General features: G+C 47.0%; 1 protein-coding gene across 1 annotated transcript in view; it reads right to left on the bottom strand.

Annotated features, from left to right (window-relative positions):
• Nucleotides 1-21,918, bottom strand: part of Gna12 (G protein subunit alpha 12) — a 70,958-nt gene extending 49,040 nt beyond the window's left edge. Inside the window, exon 1 of the mRNA XM_090329834.1 lies at nt 21,558-21,918. Within this exon, the coding sequence (XP_090185960.1) occupies nt 21,558-21,860 (303 nt within the window). The 5' untranslated portion in view covers nt 21,861-21,918. The remainder of the gene's footprint in view (nt 1-21,557) is intronic.
• Nucleotides 21,919-22,167: the final 249 nt, after the last annotated feature.

The following is a 22,167-nucleotide window of genomic DNA, read 5'->3' as shown; positions in this document are numbered from 1 at the left end:
CAAGGACAGTGCTCAGGCCCTGAGTTTATTAAGGCCAGGACTGGCAAAAAAAAAAAAAAAAGTAACTAGAGGAAAAAAGGCTGGGGGTATGGCCCATGTGTAGAGCACCTGCCTAGCAAATGCAAGGCCGAGTTCAATTCTTAGCACTGTCCAGAAGGGGGAAAAAAAGAGAGTTTATGTATCGAACTGAAGATCTGATAGCATAACTGTAGCCCTTTGTATTCACCTTTATTTTGCCAGTCCTGGGGCTGGAATTCAGGGCCTGAGCACTGTCCTTGGGCTTTCTCAAGGCTAGCACTCTACCACTTAAGTCACAGCATCACTTCTGGCTTATTTTTTTTTTTCTATGTATATGGTACTAAGGAATTGAACTCAGGGCTATGTGCAAGCTAGGGAAGCACTCTAGCACTTAGGCCACACTCCTGGCCCCGTATATCACCTTTATAACAAAAAAATTACACATGAAGAAAATACTGACAGCAGTACGCCCAATTGTCTCCTGCCACTACGGCTTGAGCAAGCTCACATTCAGAGCTTTCTGATAATGTGTCTGGATCTGGGCAGGTAACAGAAGGGAGCATGGGAGGCCTTTAGAGAACCTCACAACTATCCTTCGTGTTTCAGCCTTGCTAAGAATAAACCTTTGTAGATTTAGAAAAACAAAGCTGTTTTGGAAGAGGCCAGGCAAGATGAGTGGGAATACTTCACTCAGCGAGCATCCAGGAAGGGTCTGGGGCAAGCTGAGTGGAGAAAACCAAGATGCCATCCTGTATGTCCAAAGGGCCTGCATCCCAGCGGTCTACACAAAGAAAAGGAACAAAGGAAGCAAGATTTACAAAGCACAGACTAGACCAGAATATCTATAAAGGGCAATGGAGTAAGTACCCAGGCAAAATCACTTGGAGACCAAAGTCTTGTAAATTTTCATGGTGTATAAAGGTAAGTGAAGTAGATGTGGGATGGGGATTGTCCCCAATCTATCTTCCAAGGCCCTACTGTGTCCACTGGGAAACAAGTGCACACACAGATGTGATATGAGGCACAGGAACAATTGGAAGCACTCCTCTTCCCTCTTGCCAGGTTACTCCAAGGACCCCAGCAGCCAGAAAGCAGGCACTTTGCTTAAGACCCAGGTAACGGTTTTTGTTTTCATTTTTTTTTGTGGGTCATGGGGCTTGAACTCAGCCTGGGTGCTGGTCCCTGAGCTCTTCAGCTCAAGGCTACCGCCCTACCCCTGGGCCTGGGCGTTGTCCCTGAGCTCTTCAGCCCAAGGCTACCATCCTACCTAGAGCCAAGTTGGAGATAAGCGTTTCAGGTCCTTTTGTGTCCAGGCTGGCTTTGAACCTTGATCCTCAGATCTCAGACTCCTGAGTAGCTAGAATTACAGGCGTGAGCCACCATGCCGTGCCAGCTTAAGGCCCAGGTAATGCTTTTGGCAGAAAACAGTTATATGGAGATGGTCTGAGGGGATATATGAGGACATGCATGCATGGGACAGCTGGGGAGAAACAGATGTGGCAAGGGCATGTTAGCAAGTAAGACAGCTGAACAAAACTTTCATTTCAATTTCACACTGCCAGCACATCTGCGAGGTAATAGAACTCTTTAAAATCACTGGATTTTGGTATCTGAGTCCCCAAGTAGTCACTCTGTCTCAGATAGATAGACAGATGATGGATGGATGGATAACAGATATAAGTAGACAGATGGATAAGGACCATTTAAAACATGATCATGGTTTTCATAAATAGGAAGAAGTCTTAAAGGCAGAACAAAGCCAACAAGCATATAAGAAGGTTGCAACACCATTAGGAAAACACAGATCACAGCCATGTGGCTATAACACAAAGCAGATAACAACAAGTGTTGGGAAGGATATGGACACTTCAGGATGATCCTGCAGCACAATGTGAAATGTGAGAGCTTGGCAAAGCCTCAAATGTTAAGTACAGTTAGTCACGCTGTGGCGGGCAACTCTTAAGACATAAGATATAGTTAAATGCCCCCTCTTAAAGGACCAGTTAGTTGGAGGCTGGGCTGCCAGGTTGTGGTACTGGTGGTAGTAGGTCTTAAACAGATGGCCCAGTTGAGGTGTGCCCTGGAAGGAAACTGGAGCCAGTCCCTTCCTCTCTCTCTTTCACTTCCCAGCCACAAGGAGGGCTGTTTTGTCCCATGACATGCTCCCAACATGACATGAGTCTTGCCATAGGCATGAAGTTAGCCTGGTTTAAAGATCACGGATGGAAACTTCCAAACATAGGCCATGCCTATCCTTTCCTCTTTATAAACTGATCATCCCAGGCATTTGTCACAGTAATGGAAAGATGACTAGCAGTACATACCCAATGAGATGAAAATATTTGTTCACACAAAATAGTATCTATGCGCGAATATTCCTAACAGCATGATTCACAATAGTCATAGTGGAAATCACCCAATGGTCCATCAACAGACAAACAAAATGTGGCGTAGCTATACGATGGAATAGTATTTAGCTATAAAAAGGACTGAAGGCCTGGCGCGGCGACTCACACTTGTAATTCTAGCTACTCAGGAGGCTGAGATCTAAGGATCGCAGTTCAAAGCCAGCCTGGCACTAAGAGTCCATGAGACTCTTACCTCCAATTAATCACCAGAAAACCGGAAGTGGTACTGTGGCTCAAGGGGTAGGGCAGTAGCCTTGAGCTGAAGAGCTCAGGGACAATGCCCAGGCCCAGAATTCAAGTCCCACAACTGACAAAACAAAAAGAGAAAGTGAAGAATGGATACATGCTACAATGCAGATGAACTCTACATACATGTTAAAGAGAACAGGAAGACTAGATGTCAAAAACAATGAGAAACATTTCTAAACATCTATGTTATGTCTAAAATATACAACAAACTCTCGAAAATAAATAATAGGAAAAAGATCTGCGTAGGCAACTCACTGAGAAGTTTTTTTTTTTTTTTTTGGCCAGTGCTGGGCTTGAACTCAGGGCCTGAGCACTGTCCTTGGGCTTTCCTCAAGGCCAGAGCTCTACTACTTGAGCCACAGCACCACTTCTGGCTTTTCTACATATGTGGTACCGAGGAATTGAACCCGGGTCTTCGTGCATGCTAGGCAAGCACTCTACCACTAGGCCAAACTCCCAGCCCGTGAGAAGATTTTTGATGGTAAATAAACATATGAAGCAATGTCAGTGCCCTGGGTTTTCAGGACACTGAACATTAGATTCTATTAAACAATGAAGTTGAGCATGGTACCATATGCCTGTGTTTCATGCTATTTGTGAACCTGAGGAAGATCACAAATGTAAGACTGGAATAAGCAACTTAGCAAGATCCTATCTCAAAATAAAATTAAAGAGAGACCAAGGAGCATGGTTCTAGTGGCAGAACACTGTCTTGCATGAGAGAGGCAATGGGTTCAAGCCCCAGTACTGCCTAAGTGTATGGACAAGGATGAGGGGTAGAGTTTAGAGTGGTTTACATGAGTGAGATCCTGGGCTCAATCCCGAGCTAAGAAAAAAAATAAAGAAAAATTTAAAAAAGGAGAAAACCAACAAGAATGAGATGTACTACCATATGCCTATTAGAATGGCTAAAATCTAAAGCTGATAAAAACAAATAAGCAAACAAAAAAAGAGCAACAATGCTAAAGAGCATCCAGAGCTCTTGAAAAAAACTAATCATCTTCTTTCTTCTTTCTTTCAACAATAATGCTCCAAATACACAAAACTGTCTTGTCTATACTTAAAACGTGCACACAAGTGTTTATAACAGGCTTATCCATAAATGCCCAAACTTGAAAGCAACTATGATATTCTTCAGCAGGCAAATGAAAATGGTAAAGCTGTATGAGTCTGTGATAAAAGGAAATAATTAGGCTGGGCACTGTGGCTTATATCTGTATTCTTGGCCACTCATGGCACAAAGACTGGAAAGATCGGTTCGAGGCCAGCCCAGAAGAAAAAAAATTAGAGAAGGCCCCTCTCAACCAAAAGCTAGTGTAGTAGTGTATACCTGCCATCCCAGTTATGGGGGAAGCATTAAGTAGACTGATTGTAGTCTAGGCCAATCAGGGCATAAACATAAGACTCCATTTGAAAAATAAAGTAAGAAGGGCCAGAGATGTGACTCAAAGGGTAGAATACATAGCAAGAACAAGTTCAAATCCAGTACCAACAAACACACGAACAAAAAGTAAGAGAAAGAAAGAAAGAAGGAAAAGAATAATCAAGTCAGGAAATACACAGAAAAAAACCAAAAATGCATACATATATATGTATTTATTTATTATATATGTGTATTATTATTATTTTGGTTGGTCATGAGGCTTGAACTCTGGGCCCGGGTACTGTCCCTAAGCTATTCAGCTCAAGGCTAGCTCTACCATTTGAGCCACAGTGCCACTTCCAGTTTTCTGGTGGTTCACTGGAGATAAGAGTCTCACAGACTTTCGTGCCTCAGCTGGCTGTGATTCTCAATCTCAGCCTAAGTAGCTAGGATTACAGCATGAGCCACTGGTGCCTGGCTTTGAAATACATATATCATAAGTGAAAGACACAATCATGGGAAAAGGTCACACTCAGGAGACAGTAAAGGACTAGCCAAGACAGGAGTGGGTAATAGCCAGGTATGACAGGGGACTTGGGGAGTGGCCAGGTACAGCACGGCAGGGGTGTGTGTATGTTTTAGGGCTGTGGAATTTCTACACAGCACAGCCCCACCAGCAAAGCGAGGTCTGATGGAGTGAGTTTTGGTCCTCAGCAGGGGCTCATGGATGACAATCCTCGCACACACTGCAGATGTTACTGGGAGGGAGGCGGCCAGGCAGGGACAGGGAATGTGGGAACTCGGGCAAGCTACCAAGAATTAAGACAAGTTTCCAATTAAAAAAAATGCTGAAGATGTTGCGGTCTGCTTGGCAAATATTTACACATTCTGGAAATATTCAAGATTACAAAAACTCTGAAGCAAGACTCAAACCAGGAATTAAGCTAAGACACCTATAATTTAAAATGAAAATTTCCGGGTAAATGCAGAACAATTATTGTGGGGGAAGGTTAAGCTACTTTTTTTTTTAAATTTGTTTGTTTTGTGGCATTGGAAATTGAAGCCAGAGCCTGCAGCTTGCTAAAGCAAGGGCTCTACCTCTGGAGCCACACCCCAATTCTTTTATTTTTATTTTGCTTTTGCCTGCTTTGCCCCCACTGGCCTCAAACGGATGATTCTCCTGCTTACAACCCTCTAAAAGTAGCTGGGATGACAGCAGTGTACCACCACTCCCAACCAGGAGAAAAAATTTTGACCACTAGGAATAGTTTGATTATATTTCTAGGGATTCATACTATAAAGTTGCTGTTATTAATGCAGTTTCTAAAATCATGCTCACCATTGGAAATATGTTTTAGCTAGTCACTGGTGGCTCATGTCTCTAATTTTAGCTATTCAAAAGGCTAAGATCTGAGGATAAGGTTCAGTTTGCCCAGGCAGAAAAGTCCATGAGACATTGTGTCTAATTAACCAGCAAAACCCTAGAGGTGTGGATCAAGGATACAGCACCAGCTCTAAGTGAAAACCTCTGTGAAAGTGAGGTCCCTGAGTTTAGCCCAGGTACCTGCACCAGGGAATGAGAGCAAGAGAGAGAGACTATATTTTAAAAAGCACAAGTCCTAGAATGGCACTACTGTCTCACATCTGTAATCCCAGTTACTCAGAAGGCTCAGATCTGAGATCATGATTTGAAGCCATGGCAGCAAATTCTTTTGAGATTCAGATCTCAATAAACTTCAAGGATTGTAGAACTCAGGCTATTGTGCACAGGTGCGTTCATGAGTGTGTATGTGAGTGTATGCAGAGGGGGAAGGGGGGAGAACCTGCAAGATGTCCTCCATGGGGCAGGTGTGGCCCCGCCCACTAAGAGCAGCCACCCCACTCTGCTGGAGACTCTCAACTCCTGCAGGAAATGTCAGGCTCTTCATACTTTCCCATCCCTGAGGATGGAGCCTGCACCGCTGTCACCAGTCTCCACAGGCAAAGTCATCAGGAGGAGCCAGCACTCCATTTGTCATCTGAAACAGAAGCCTGGCTTCCTCTCATCTGCCCTGTGAGGGTCCCAGTGTTGACACACAGGGACTTGTGTGAGCGGAGGCTGAGCACTGTACAGATGCACTCCAGGCAGTGTGGGGGACACGGGGTGCCTCACCATGAACCAAGGATGCAAATGGAAGGAAGGTGGGGCTGCTCTCCACACTGGGTACTGCCCATTCTCACTCCCCTACCATGGTTGTGGATTAACAGCAGGAAGAGAACAGTACACAGCAATGCTCTGCTCAGAGGGGCCCTGTGGCTGGCTTGCCCCTCACCCACTACCCACCAGACTGTCTACCACAATGAGGTACAAAGCACAGATCTAGCTCGTTACTGCCTAGCAACCTATTTCCACTCAGAGAGAGGTGGGGAGGGGGGCAGCCTTCAGCAGGCAAAGGCACAGCCTAAAGTCCAGCTGTTCTACAGCACCTACTTCCACAGCCACAGGGTTGATGGATGGTCACGGGAAGGGACACGCCATCCAGCCTCATTTCCTGTCTCTGGCCTTCCCTGACAGCTCTCTGTTCATGGCTGGCTGTGCCCTGGCCTCCTGAGCTCTGCACTCTCTCTAGACCATGTACTATTCCAAGTTCCCAGTGGTTTCTGTACGATGAAAGGTACATTTGGCAATCTACCTCTACCCCAGTGTGCCTTCATACCCTGCTCCACTTTTCAACTGTCTTTGGTGTGCTATTTTTATCTTAAACCCTCTTCTGCACCCCTGCCCCTCTCTAGCCCTCTAGTTGCCCTGTGATTTATTTTTAACTTTCCCATGCTTAGCTGTCCAGCCCCCCTCTCTTTTTCAGATGTGCTGTCCCTTGTTCCCTCACGCCATGTTCACATTCACGTCCTGTGATCAGGGCAGAGCTGGCATGTGGTAGGGTTCAACCAGCGCTCAGGATATGTGGGACCCTCCTTACTACCTGATTACCTCCCAGGTCTGAGTGGGGGCTGGGCCCGGGGCTCTGCACACGGCTGTGCACACTGACATCAGCTCTAAGCCCCTGCCAAGGCCCCTCACTCCTTCAGTCTTCCCCTGGGCTTTTATTCCAGATCCCTGCCTGTGCTTCCTCTTGGCCCAGAGGTCGTTGGGGAGAAGGTTCAGGAGGGCGCTGACTCTGCCTGGCCACAGTGCTCAAGCTCATACCACTCTGCATTTTCTTCCTCTGCTCCCAAGACTACAATCTGGAAGTCAAAACCAGAGTCAGATAGACAGAGATAAAAATACTGGCTTTCTACCAAAGTGCTGGCTTGCTGGCACAGGTGGGTGTACACAGGTGAGGCAGCCTTCTGAAGAAATAAGATTACATAAAGCATGTGTGGGGGTGAACACCTGTAATCCTAGAACTCAGAAAACTGACACAGAAGGATCATGAGTTCAAGATTAGCGTGGACTACCCAGTAAGACCCTGTCTCAAAAAGAAGAGCTGGCACAGTGGCTCAAGCCTGTAATCTTAGCTAGCCAGAGGGCAGAGATAGGGGTCATTATTTTAAAAGTTTGTGAGACCTTGTCTTAGCTAATGACTAGATGCTGTGGTACATGCAAGATGGGCAAGTACAAACCAGAAGACTTCAGGCCCAGGCCAGCCTGGATATAAAGTGAGACCCTGTCTTGAGAATAACTAAGGCAAAAAGGGCCTGGAGGAACAGCTCAGGGATAGAGTGTGAGGCACTGAGTTCAATTCCCAGTATTGCCAAAGTAGAAGGAAGGAAGATGGGAGGGAAGGAGGGAGGGATGGAGCAGGTCACTGGAGGACAGCCCGAAGGGGTGCTGAACTTGCCGGCTTATTCTCCCTGCAAAGCTCTCCAGGCCAGCAGGCTCCTCCCTCCTGATGAGGGGGACTAGGGCTGGGGTCGTGGCATAAGTGGCAAGGAGAGCACTCTACCACTAGGCTATGCTCCAGGCACAAGATGATCATTTTTAATGAGACATCTGGGGCCACTGGCATGTATGGGGACCCCTGGCATTTGCCTCACTGCTCAGTAGGTGCATTGGATGCACCCTGGTAACGAGGTAAATGACAAACCTGAGGGTTGCTAAACCCTCAGGAAGTGTTCCACCTGTTCCACATCAGGTCTGTGTCTTTTTGAGACAGGATCTTACTATGTAGCCTAGGCTGGCCTTGAACTCTTTTTTTTTTTTTGCCAAGCTCAGGGCCTGAGCACTGTCCTTGGATTTTTCTCAAGGCTAGAACTCTACCACTTGAGCCTCAGTACCACTTCTGGCTTTTTCTAAGTATGTGGTACCAAGGAATCGAACCCGGGTCTTCGTGCATGCTTTTTTTTTTTTTTTTTTGCCAGTCCTGGGCTTGAGCTTAGGGCCTGAGCACTGTTCTCACTTGAGCCTCAGAACCACTTCTGGCTTTTTCTGTATATGTGGTACCAAGGAATCGAACCTGGGTCTTCATGCATGCTAATCACTAGGCCAAACTCCCGGCCCTCTTTTTTTTTTTTAATTAAAACTTTTTTTTTTCCAGTCATGGGACTTGAACTCTGGGCCTGGGCATTGTCCCTGAGCTCTTCAGCTCAAGGCTACTGCCCTAACCCTTGAGCCACAGTGCCACTTTCAGTTTTCTGGTGGTTTATTGGACTTTTTAGTGCCCAGGCTGGCTTTGAACTTCGATCCTCAGATCCTAGCCTCCTGAATAGCTAAGATTACAGGTGTGAGCCACCATACCTGTTTTTTTTTAAACTTTTTATTAAAACTGAGTTTTTACATCATACTTCAAATGTCATGTTCTGTAGTCAAGTAGAAAAAAATCTATTTGCAATCACTAGCACATAAATTTAAGACCATAATTAAAATTAAGCTGAATATTTGTATGCCATCTATATGTATCAATCTATATAATATATTCATGTGTGTCTATAGAATATATATCCTATCATAGCTATGTTTATATCTCCAAATCCATGTTAATGACCTGGAATACCTGAGTATTCATTGTTCTTGTATTGTTTAATTTTCCTGCTTCAACCTCACAAGTACTGGGATTCCAGACATGTGCTCCCTCCCTCCATACTCTGTCAGCAGTTTTCAACCTCATCAAGCCATTAGGACCATTCCCTTAACCTCCTCCTCTTTTTTTTTTTTTTTGGTCCGGTCCTGGGGCTTGTACTCAGGGCCTGGGCACTGTTCTTGAGTTTTCTCAAGGTTAGTGTCCTACTACTTTTGCCACCACTTTCAGCTTTTTTCTGTGTATATGGTACCAAGGAATCAAACCCAGGGCTAAGTGAATATTAGGCAAGCACTCTACCCCTAGGTCATACTATCAGCCCCCTAACCTTAAGATTAAAATTATTGAACTTCATTTTCTTGAGAAAAACATGTAACTGGCCACAAAAAATGTAAACATTGACTAGTCACCTTGAGTGTGCCAAGAACTGTAGCTATAAAACAGTATGGCCTCAGGAGGCTGAGGGAGGAAGAAGGTAAGCTGAGACAAGCTGGGCTGTGAAGAGAGCCTCTGAACACATAGATGGAAGATCCTGGCAAGAAGGATTATCTGGGTCCCCTACCCATAATGTGCAGCAGCGGTTGATCCCAGGAAGGAGTTTAGCGACTCCCTTTTCTCCTGTCTTTGTCCTGGAACATTGCTTCTTGTTTACAAGGACAAACCCAACTTCATTTTGGCTATGACTGTAAACTGTGGTCCTGGTGGGCTGTGGGTGATTGTGTGTGTTGGGGGTGGTGGTGGGAGATTCACCCTGACCATGCTGCACTGTCCTGCATGTGCAAGGATGGGAATTCCTTGGGCTTTGACAAACGGGCTCTGGGACATGGCTGACTTGGTCTGGTTGCACATCACAGTGCCCTGAGGATGGACTGGTTGGCCCCAGCCTGGGCAGGGGCTCCCCAGCCCGCAAGTGACTTCCAATGCATGCACTGTAAGAAGAGACTTTCAAGTGCTATGCTGCTTTTTTTGGTAGGAGTTGGGGGAGGGGGAATTAACTGAAAGCAGGATAAAGGCTGGGTACCAGCTCCCCACTCTGCAAGAGTACCCTTTGATGGGAGCCATTCTCTCCTGTAGTCATTCTGCAGTCCCCCAGGGGGGCAGGACTCACAGATGCACCTTGGGACAAGAGGCAAACTGCTTCTTAGCAGGTAATCATCCAGAGGCAAAATGACTAGACTTCCCGGAGAAGGACCAGGAGCTGGGAGACCACATGTAGCTCCTGTGCCTGACTCATCTCTACCCCTCCAAGGACAAAGCCTGAGCTAAGGGCCAGACAGCACACACCCGTGACCTCAAACTGCTTTAACTCTGCACACTTTTCTCACCCGGCCCTCAATGCTCCTGATGCAACCAGAGGCCACTGTGTGTACCCTGAAGATGCCCTGAAGCACTGGTTCCCAAGGCTGCCATAAAGGAATAAATCTCTTTTCCCTACCCTTCATCGAGTCTCTTTATTTGGCTAATGGGGACAAGTGGCTGAAGCCACATGGAAGTTGGGGAGCTTGGTCCTGAGGTATAAAACATGGCTTGCATACTGCCCCTGCCCTGTCGCCCCGTGCATAGAGAAGCCGTCCAGGGCTCCAGCTCCCTGGGGTGAGGGTACCTTCACCCCAACCACATGGCAGGTCTCCAGGGAACTTAGCTCTCCAGTCTTTTGGTCACAGCAGGCACTTGGGGCTCAGGGTGCCCAGCCAGGCCAGCACTGGACCATTCTCAAAATACTGACACTAACCCCAACTGTAGATACTGCAGGACCAGGTGACATAATAACAAGAGGCAGACACTGCTGCTGTAGGAGCAGAGGTCAGGGTGTCCTCCCCAGGCCATGTGTGGCAGTACATACCCAGGGGGCTCTCAGAGACCAACAGGACCGGGGGTACCCAATCACCCATCTTCATCTGGACTTAAGTCCTTCCTCCCCACCCCACACCCTGCCACTCCCCCACCTATGTCCAGCTAGGCACCCAGGCCCAACATGGGCAAAAGAAACACAGGCACCATCAAGCCCACAGGTGGTCTCACACTGAGAGGGTGACTAGCTGATACCCAAATAGCAACTCCACTCAAGAACACTCTCATACTTCCAGCTGTGTTCCAGGTGAAACGCAAACCAATGACAACAGGTGAGAAGAGTCTGCCTGTCCTTAGGTGGCACTGATCCTCAGGGAGCCCAGGTGAAGCACTTGGTGCATTCCATATTAACGTCCTGGGATGGATGCTCGCCCTGTAATTACGTCTCTAGATAAGTAAGCCTGAAGTTGGAATCTCAACTCCATTTAAAAGTGATATGATGCCTGGACTCATTCTTAGCTATGCAATAACAAAATAATTATGAGCTGTCAACAGCACATGAGGCAACAGCAAGCAGAGCTGTACTCCAACCCTAGTATGACAGATGACTGCAGGTCAGACCCATTCCCCTTCCATGATGTGGTAACAATAACCTTATGTAAGCTGGAGGGGAGGCCAGTTGTTTATGGAGCTGAATCCTCAATAACCAACAATGGACAAGGGTGGTCTCTGGTGTTTGTTGTTGTTGTTTCAACTGGTGGAAAAAGATGCTTTTGTTTTCTGACATTACAAAAGGACCAACAATGTGTGTCCAAGCATAAAAGCAAATTTGCTTACTTAAGTGCAATTTGCCAGCAAGGCAATAAAAACCCAACTGTGCTCCAGACCCAAGAAGCAGATCTGTGCTTCTGCTCACAGCAAATACAGCATAATACCCCCTCCCCCCAAAGTTGAAACAAACCAATCTTCTTTCTTTTCTCTTCTCTGTTCCTCTCCCTTCCTTTCCTCCTTTCCCCATCTCTTCCCTTCCCTAGCAGTACTAGAATTTGAACACAGGACTTCACATTTATTAGGCAGATGCTATTCCATTTAAGCCACGATTCACAGGCCATATTTCGCTGTCGTTATTTTTCTTGTCTTTTGCTTGGGACCATAATTCTCCAACTCTATGCTTCCTGCATACCTGGGGTTACAGGTGTGAGCTACCTACCCAACCAGATGAGGAATTCCTGAGTCCAACAAACAAGGACTCTTGCAGGCCAAGGGCTTCAACGTGATTAAAAGCACAGATCAGCAATGCAAACTCCTCAACGTCCTAAGTATCTTGGCAAAAAAAAAAAAAAATCCAGAAAACTCCAGTGACTGCAGTTTGTAAGAAGGAATCACACTCCCCTCACCCTGGGGTCTAGAAGGTTCCACCCACGAGACTATCACAGCATTGCAATGGCTTCTGCCACTGTGTCTTCCTCTACTTGCTGGAATTTTCCCGAGCCTTTGAAGTCCAGTTCTAACAATACTTCCTGCACTAAGCCTCTGTGGAGGCCTGGGCCCAGTCACCCCCCTTCCTCCCTCTGCATCACATTTAACAAACCAACTGTATGTCCCCTCTGTCATCTCCCAGGGTGACAGACACGTGAGGAACTGGGGCTGAGCCATGAGCATTAGCTAGCCACTCTTCCCCTCCTCCCCCACTCCCCGGCCCGTTGTAGCACCTAGCACAGAGCTCTGTATATTTTGTTCAATATAATTCTTCTGTTTAGTATCAATAAGAAACCAGCCCTTTTGATAATTTAATTCTTCAAAAAGTTTCTAGCATCGACCACACATAAACATCCGAGGCAGGTCCACCTTGGAGCAGCTGTGGATGGTTCCGTCCATGTGACCCAGAACTTTTAAGCGTCTTGGCTTCTAACTGGGTGTGAAATTCAGTGTCTAGACAGGCTCTTGGGGCTCCCAGGTGTGGCTCCATGGAAGAACACCTGCCTAGCATGCTCTGAAACCAACCAACCTCTTGAAACAGAAGGAACTGCATACAGACTAGAGAGTTGAACCTCTGAGACAAAGCACAGTGGGATTCAGTGTCCCCCAGACTGATGTGTCCACTGTCATGCAATGCTCTTCCAGGTTCCAGAACCCCAAACCCATGAACCTTAAGAAGGCCCGCTCAGGAAGTCTGGGAATTACTGGGATTATTTATAGCAAGTCAGATAACAACCACCTTCAAAAACTTAATTGCTGGGTTGGGGGAAATGACATCAGAGAAATCGGATGCTCCCATTCAAGCACATCTGGGACCCAGAAGGAAGCACCTATACCTGGAAGCAATGCAAAAGGCCAGGATGGTGGAGACTACTGGTTCCATGAGAACAGAGTGGCCCTGTCCCCAAACACTGGCGGTAAGGGAAATACCACCAGCAAGCAGGGGGTGAAGGCAGACTGCCTGAGGACCCCTGGGGCTGGAGGAAGTCCCCAGGCCTAGGTGTCCCTGGGCCTCCTACCCACCCAGGCCAAGCTGCTGAGGAAGCCACAGGGGCCGTACAAGAGCTCAATGCCCAGCCTGTCCCCTGGCAGGAGAGAGTAATGGACAACAGATGCCTCTGTTGGCAATGCTCACGCTGCTCCAGCCAGACACCATCAGAAGACCATGTGTGCCACCTCGGGGCTTTCAGTAGATCTCTGGGACTCTGACTTTCTCCCACCTCCCTTTCCTGAGCAAGTAGGAATGGGTGGCAGGCCAGGTAGGGATCTGACCAACCACCCAGAAGAAGCAGGGGGTTCCAACCGTCCTGTGCAGGTGGTGTTCAGCCCAGGGGGTTCAGGGGAGAACTGTACCCACAGGACCAAGATGCAGGAAGGCAGGGGCTGGATTGGTGTCACCAGGGCCCTCTCCCAGGCTCAGAGGGGCAATATGATAGCCCTATTCAATCAGCCTGTATCAAAAACAAACACAATGAAACCTCCCTTGCCTCAAGAATTAACTAATTCCTGGAAACTCCTCAAATGTGACAAAGTAAAGCAGTCACAGAAAAATACAGCTTTAGTTCATGAAGACAGACATTCACCCCTTATCTGAGACTAGGGAAGCCAGAAGAATGTGGCACATTTTTTCACGTACTGAAAGTGTCACCTTGTGTCACCTTGCCAACCCCACAGCTGGTAGGTATGGTGGGTCACACCTTCAAGAGGCTGAGGTAGGAGGATCATGCCTTTGAGCCCATACTACAGAGGTCCTATCTACAAACAAAGGCAGGTTAAAAGTAAAAGGATGAAACCCGCTGAACTGTTTTAAGAGGAGAGGGGGGGTCAGGGAGAGTCACAGGTGGGGAGGTTGATCCAGATACACAGTTTACATATGTGGAAATGTCACCATGGAACCCTCCTCTTTAATATATGCCAATAACAAATTTAAAAGAAAAGTAAATGGATGCAAACACTAGTTTTCATGAAAAGCATCAATAAGAACTCAAAGAGGGCAGAGAATGTGGCTTGGTAGTAGAGTGCTTGCCTGGCATACATGAAGCCCTGAGTTCTCTTCCTCTGTACCACATACACAGAAAAAATGGTGCTTTGGCTCAAGTGGTACAGCATTAGACTTGAGAAAAAGAAGCCCACAAACAGTGTCCAGGCCCTGAGTTCAAGCCCAATAACAACAACTACATGAAAATACCTTGTAAGGTAGCCTTGGGGCAAATAAAATTACAGGTCATTCTGGTTTACTATGGTTCAATGTATGAAGTTTTGTCTTTAGGATGATGCACAAGTATGCATACTTTCACATTCATAAGAAAGCAACTGCAGATTTTTCTGGGTTAATGAAATGTGGCAGTGTCTCTGGTGATACAGGGCAGGAAGGGTCTTGAGCTTCAGTTTTAGCTCAGCCACTCAGGATCACAGGTAAAAACCACCTGATACTCCACAGCACTGGAGGCCTTGGGAGCTGAGAGGACAGTGTGGGCATGTTCGACTTACCGACTTAGAATACTTCCACTGTGCAATGAGTTTACTGGGACCTGTTCCCATTGTTAAGTTAAAGAACATCTGTAAAGACTGAGGGATGTTACACAATGGCAAAGGTCCATCTACCAGGTACCACAACAATCCTAAATATACACACAAAGGAAAGGCTGATGGTACCAAGGGTGAGATCACCAAGGGTGACTACAGGTGGGTGCTTCCACACCTTTTCTCAGCAAGACCAAGACACAGCTCCACGCTTTCACCAACTATTGACCTCCAATACAGACCAACACTCTGGAAAAGACAACAACACAGTTTTCTCACCAACATGGAACAACAAAATGTGCAACCAATTGACCATATTCTGGGCATAAAACAGACAATAATTTTAAAAGAAGTGAAATTGAGATCAGAGAGATAACAGGAAAATCCCTGAACATTTAGAAATCACAATGTAGTTATAAAAATAATCTATAGGTCATAAAAACCATCAAGAGAAATAGAATATACACAAAACTGAACAAAAATAAAAGCATAATATATATACGGTAGAGTTCTAGCCTTGAGAAAAATCCAAGGACAGTCCTCTGGCCCTGAGCTTAAGCCCAGGACTAGCAAAAAAAAAAAAAAAAAAAAAAAAAAAAAAAAGACAAACATTAGGTGCGAGGAACAAGGCAGGCCGGGGTCAGCACACTGTGCTCTCACTCAAGGTAGTAACACCGGAAGTTTTGGCCATTGAAGTAAGGCAAGAAAAAGAAAATCAGGATATCCAGGCTGGGCTCATAGCTCAGGTGGTGAGTGCCACAGGTTCTTAGTTCTTTTTTTTTTCTTTTGGTCATTGGACTTGAACTCTGGGCATGGGCATTTGTCTCTGAGCTCTTCAGCTCAAGACTACTGCCCTACCCCTGGAGCCACAGAGCCACTTCTGGTTTTCTGGTAGTTAATTGGAGATAAGAGTCTCATAGACTAGTGCCTGGGCTGGCTTTAAACCATGATCCTCAGATTTCAGCCTCTTGAGTAGCTAGGATGATAGGCCACCATGCCTGACTACATTCTTGGTTCAAACTCCAGTTCCACAAGCCAGTGGATCACATGGGAAACTGAGATCTGAGGATTGTGGTTCGAAGTCAACCTGGGCAAAAAATTCCCATGAAGTTCTCTTTAATTAAACACCAAAAAGCCAAACTGGAACTGTGGCTCAAGTGGTAGAGCATTAACCTTAAGCAAAAAAGTCAAGGACAGCATCCAAACCCTGAGTTCAGTCCCATGATACACATGAATGTACAGCGCATATGCACACACGCACACACGCGTGCGCACACACACACAAGCACGCATGTGTGGGCGTACATTCACATATACACACAAGAATCCTATTGTCTCTACTTGCAGACAGCAGGATGGTCTCATAGGAAATGACAAGGGATGCACAGGAAACCTCATGACTATTGTGTTCAGCAAGGTCAGGGATGCAGGACCAAGACACAATCAACCATATTGTTCTTACTAACAATGAGTGTGGAAATTGAAAGCAAAAGTGCACTATCCATCACGGGGGCTTTGGTGTGCACTCAGTGAGACCCAGGAGATGCACAGGCTGTGGAGTGGAAAAGGCTGGTGGATTCAGAAACTCCAGATTGCAAGGAAGACATCCCATCCAGGGTTGGGAAAATCCAACACCCTAAGGAAAGATGTCAGTGTTCTGAGTTCTTCCACAGTTTACTACAAGTCATAGCTCTGCTAAAATGGTGCGGATGGAAGGCCAGGGTCACCACAGCAAGTGTGCAAGAAGTCATATCTGATGTTAAAGCTCACCCACACAGCTGTAGCCATGCTGTGTGCAGTAGTATGACACAGACAGAGGGATGAATGCAGCAGATTGGAGAGCTCAGGACACAACCATGCACACCTGAATTTCAGCAAAGGTACAAAAGCAATTCAACCAATGGTACTGGGTCTACTGGCTGTTCACAGGCAGACAAAAGGAACTTCCATCTAAACCTCATCCTTTAAATAAAATTATCTCAAAATACTTAAATGTAAGACAGAAAAACCATGACTTTTATCAGAGAGGAGAGATCAGGGAAAGAAAGAGAGAGAGAGACAGAAGGAAAGAAAATGAGAATGGATCTTTGGGATCTAGGATTAAGCATACAGTATTCACTTTTAGAATGTGTAAAGCACATCTAAGATCAAGGACGACTATCTAATATATATAAAGAACTCTCCAAACTCAACAATGAAACACAAGTAATTTAATTAGAAGGAACATTTTACTGGAGGAGATAAATGGATAGCAAATAAGCCCATGAAAAGAAATTCACATGAATACAAGAACTTACCAGGACACACCTGTAGTAAGAAGAGCAACATTACGGGGTACAGTTGAGGACACAAAGAAGCTGCATCTCACACACTGACCCTCAGATCTCTGACTCCTGAGTAGCTAGGACGAGCCACTGTGCCTGGCTAGGTTCTCAGCAACACACTGTTGCTGAGATCTAGAATGCTGTGAACACTGGGTTCCTGAAGATTCTCATAAACCTGATATAAAACTTCCTGACAAAAGAAGGCAGGAATTACTGATAGAGGTAACCAGATACAGAGTCTCCAGGGAATTCAACTGAGTGAGAAAAAGCCAATTCCAAAAGATTACATTCTCAGTGAGTTTCTACATAACACTCCGTTTTCTCCGTTTTAGTCAGTTTTGTTTGTTTTTTTTTTTTTCAGACAGTTTTGCTGTCATCTAGGCTGGCCTCAAACTTGCTTTATAGTCCAGATTGGCCTAGAACTCATGATCCTCCTGCTTCGGCCTTCTAGGTGCCAGGATCACAAGTATATACCTCCATACGGAGCAGTAGCTATATAATATATTATAATTTTTTTGTGCTGGTCCTGGGCTTGAACTCAGGGTTTGGGTCAGGGTCTGAGTTCTTTTTGCTCAAGGCTAGTGCTCTATAACTTTGAGTCTTAGCATCAGTTTTTTTTTTTTTTCTGTGGGTCATGGGGCTTGAACTCGGCTTAGGTGCTGTCCCTGAGCTCTTCACCTCAAGGCTACCACCTTACCCTTGAGCCAAGCCCCACTTCCCATCTTCTAGAGGTTAATTGGAGATAAGAGTTTCCGGTCCTTTAGTGCCCGGGCTGGCTTTGAACCTTGATCCTCAGATGTCAGCCTCCTGAGTAGCTAGGATGACAGGTAGGAGTCTCTGGCACCTGGCTGGATAATATTCCCCCCCCCTCCCCGGGACCTAGGCACTGTCCTTGGGCTTTCTCAAGGCTAGTGCTCTACCACTTGAATCAAAGCACCACTTCCAGCCTTTTCTGTGTATGCGGTATTGAGGAATTGAACCCAGGTGTTCGTGCATGCTAGGCAAGACCTCTACCACCAGGTGATGCTCCTGGCCCTGGATGATATTCTTGAAATGACAAAATCCTAGAATTGGAGAATGGACTGCCAGGGTTGGGAGAAAAGCAAAGAGTGGTTTGTACACTTTATGTAACAATGGAAATGTTTCTTCTCTTTATCGAGATCAAGACTTAACATTTTTCTGTACTGGTACTGGGGCTTGAACTCACATTTATGCTTTCACTTGGCTTTTTCAGTCAGGGCAGGTGTTTCTAAAACTCAAGCCACACCTCTACACATCTGCCTTTTTGGCAGTCAAATCTCTCAGATTTGTACTCTGGACTGGCTTCCAAGTTCTGTTCCTCAGATCTCAGCCTCTGAGTAGCTAGGATTACAGACATGAGGTATCACGCATTTTTATAAGACATCAACACGGAATAAATGTGAAAGGATAGTATATGCGATCTCTGGTTTCTGTTACAATTACCTTAAATGTTTAAAAAGGGGTCTAGGGACATGGTTTGAGTGGGAGGCCCTGACTCAATCCCTAGCATCACCCTCAGAAGAGAAGGAGGCAGATTGAAGGGTATAGCGCACTAAGTTTGAGTCTCAGCACCACAAAAACAAAAGGCCCAGGTTTGGTTTCCAGCTCAGTGGGCATCAGAGCTTACTAATGATGTCACTGACCTTGAGCAGAGTTGGAACTCCAGTTCTTCATCTCCCCATTGGTCAAATGGTGATATGAACATTCTATGCCATTTAGGAAAAGATCTGGACAGCAGAGTGCTTTCAACATGGCCGTTTAGAACTAAATATCTACAAAATACTATTCTGAACAGAATCATTCAAATGTCCTCAGCAATTTACTTTAAAAATGTCCAGAGCAGGGCCGGGAGTTTGGCCTAGTGGTTAAAGTGCTTGCCTAGCATGCATGAAGACCCGGGTTCGATTCCTCGGTACCACATACATAGAAAAAAGCCAGAAGTGGTGCTGAGGCTCAAGTGGTAGAGCTCTAGCCTTGAGAAAGTCCAAGGACAGTGCTCAGGCCCTGAGCTCAAGCCCAGGACTGGCAAAAAAAAAAAAATGTCCAGAGCACATGATATTGGAAATATAAACACAACTCCATAGACATAAAACCCTATGACTCTATACACATAATGTTTTATTACATAAATTAATATGTATCAGTGATATACAAACCCTTAGCCTAATTTTGATTATGTTCTAAAAACTAAGTGCCAGTGATTTTATATATAGAGATTCCCTTCTTGAACACTCGTTTGTTAAACATGTCATTGAAATATGTTGTAAAAATCAATGTTAATAAATTCTTTAATAAAAAAAAATGCCCAGAGCAGCTGAGTGCGGTGGCTCACGCCTGTAATCCTAGCTATTTGGGAGGCCGAGATCTGAGGACTGCAGTTCAAAGCTAGCCCAAGCACTAAAGAACATGAGACTCTTACCTCCAATTAACCATTAGTAAAAAAGGAAGTAGGGCTGAGGCTTCAGGGGTTGAGTGGTAGCCTTGGGCTGAAGAACTCAAGGTCAGCGCCTAGGCCCAGAGTTTAAACCCCATGATCCACCAAAAAAAAAAAAAAAAAAAGTCCAGAGCAAATTATTAAGAAAAAAAAAATCACCTTTCCAAAATGATCTGGCCAAATAGAAACAAATCTCAGGGAGAGGGAAGGAGTTTGGTTTATTGAAATGCCCATGACAAATAAAGTGAGTTTTACACAAAAAATTGTGATATAGGATGATACTTGGGCGGGAGGAGGGAGGAGGAAGAGAGGGAAGGAGGGAGGAAAATTGAACATAGCTAATAAATCTTATTTCTATTGATAAGAAAGCTACTAAAAGGTCATGTTTAGAATGCATGAGGAAAAGGTTAGGGTACTTAAAAGACCTATGTTTCTAAATACTTGTTTTCTAAATATTTTTTTTCTCCTAAGTTGAGAGGGGGGGGAGGGAGGAGGTAGACAAATCTGTCAGGCCCAGGAAAGCAGCAAAATTTAAATCAAGCTTTGAGATCAGGCAGCTGGGCCACAGGCTTGGAGCCACTTTGCCCAGAAGATGAGGGGAGTGTGGAAACAGCCCCAGTTCAGTTGCCCAAGAGTTCCAGAGCCTGACTAACCCACAGGCTTGGACAGGTGAAAAGGATAGGCATGGTTTTATCATACAAGTTAATTTTCCTCCCTTTATGATCCCATGGGAACCAATTTCTGTTCAAATGAAATATTTTAGAAACAAAACTGTGGACTTGGGAGAACTTCTGGCACCCAGGGTCCAGGCATGAGCCCAGGGTCCCAGAAAGACTGCCCTGCCATCTTCTCACCAAGTGAAACTTCCCAGATGGGTTTATCCGACCCTTGGCTAAATTTAAAATCCCCCAGGCACCGTAAAATCAAGTCTCCAGGCAGGTTTGCTGGTATGAGAGGTCTCTCCACCCCTGGCTGACACAACTTTTCTCAGACCTGTAATTTGGTATCTCCAAAAAAGGGTCTGGGTTTGGGAAAATGTGAGGGGGTGGGGGCAAGGCCAGAGGACAGATAAGAAACTCCTTTCTCCTCCTTTCCTTCCTCCTCTTTGTGGCCCTTTGGAAACATGCTCACACCAGTGAGACACTGGGCCTCAGACTGCTAGTACTATGGTGTTTCTAGCTATAAAAGCAGGAAGACAGAGCCTGGAGATGTAACCTATTTGCATCTGATTCAAATGAACAATGGGGAAGATACAATCATTGCAGGGTGACTGTGGAGCAGAATGTGAGGGAGTACTCAATTTCTAGGCTTCATAATGACACGGTGATTATGTTCTTAAAAGGAAAGCTTTAATCTTTTATCCACATGTGCCAAAATGTCTTCCAACCTCAATGTAGCATGAGGGACGACGTCGGGACAGAAGCGAAAGAGTTCGGGACAGAGGTGATCACGATTGAGGGTTACTGTCTTTTCTGTTTTTGCATATATCTAAAATTTCCCTCATTAAAAAATTAAGACTGGTGGCTTTTCTAACCTACACAAGCTCTTAGGAGCTCCCTGGCGGGCAGGGCAAGTTGGGCACCCTCACCCTAACGCAGTTGGCAAGGCAAAAGAGCGATGCTATCACCGCGATGGCGCGTCCAAGGGTAGCAGAGATGGGGGTGTTTTTCCCAGCACGAAGACACCCCGCGAGCCTGGGTCAGCTTCCACCTGCACAGCCCCCAAGCACCAGGGCAGTGCCACCAGATCCACGGGGGAGGCGCCGGACGACCACGCCGCCGGCGTCCCACAAGCTGCCCCTCGGAGACCGCACCCGGCACCGGGACGCCGGGGCGGGCGGACAATGGGCCGAGGCGGGCCCGGAGGTGGCGGCGCACGGGGACAAAGGGGGCGGGCCGGCCCCCGGCTCCGGCCACAGGTGTGCGGGCGGGGGCGGGGCCGCCCGGCGCTCACCTTGAGGATGTTGTCGAAGATGGTGTCGCGGAACTCCAGCAGCGCCTTCTGGTCGAACTCGCGGCCGTGGATGATCCGCATCTGCTTCAGGAAGGTGGACTTGCCGCTCTCGCCCGCGCCCAGCAGCAGGATCTTGACCAGGCGGCGCACGGCGCGGCGCTCCCGGGCCAGCAGCGCGTCGATGTCGCGGCTGCGCCGTCGGGCCTCGCGCTCCGCGTCGCGCGCCGCGCCCGCCCTGCGCTCGCGGGCCCCGGCCTCGGCCGGCAGCAGGCAGCGGCTGAGGGTCCGCACCACCCCGGACATGGCCCCTCAGGCCGCGGCCGCGCCCCACGGGGGCCCGCGCGCCATGGACGCCCCCGCCGGCGCGGGCGAGCCGGGCCAGGCGCCGCCCCGCCCGCCGCTCCCTCAGGCCGCGTCCGCCGCCGCCGCCGCCGCCACCGCCGCCCGGAGGCCCGCACTCGCTCCGCCGCCGCGGCTCGGCCGGCTGAGGGGCGGCGTGGGGGGGTGGGGGGGTGGAGGGGAGTCAGGGCGCGGCGGGCGGGGCGGTGCCCCGTGAGTGCCCGCGGATTGGACCAGCCGCTTTCCGTTCGGCTAGTAGAGTTCTTCTATT

This window comes from Megascapheus bottae, chromosome 3, assembly GCF_031878675.1.
Source record: "Megascapheus bottae isolate mThoBot1 chromosome 3, mThoBot2.hap1, whole genome shotgun sequence".
In the NCBI taxonomy this organism is placed as follows: Eukaryota; Metazoa; Chordata; class Mammalia; order Rodentia; family Geomyidae; genus Megascapheus; species Megascapheus bottae.
Note: the sequence above shows the minus strand (reverse complement) of the source record. Positions and strands in the feature narration are given on the sequence as shown.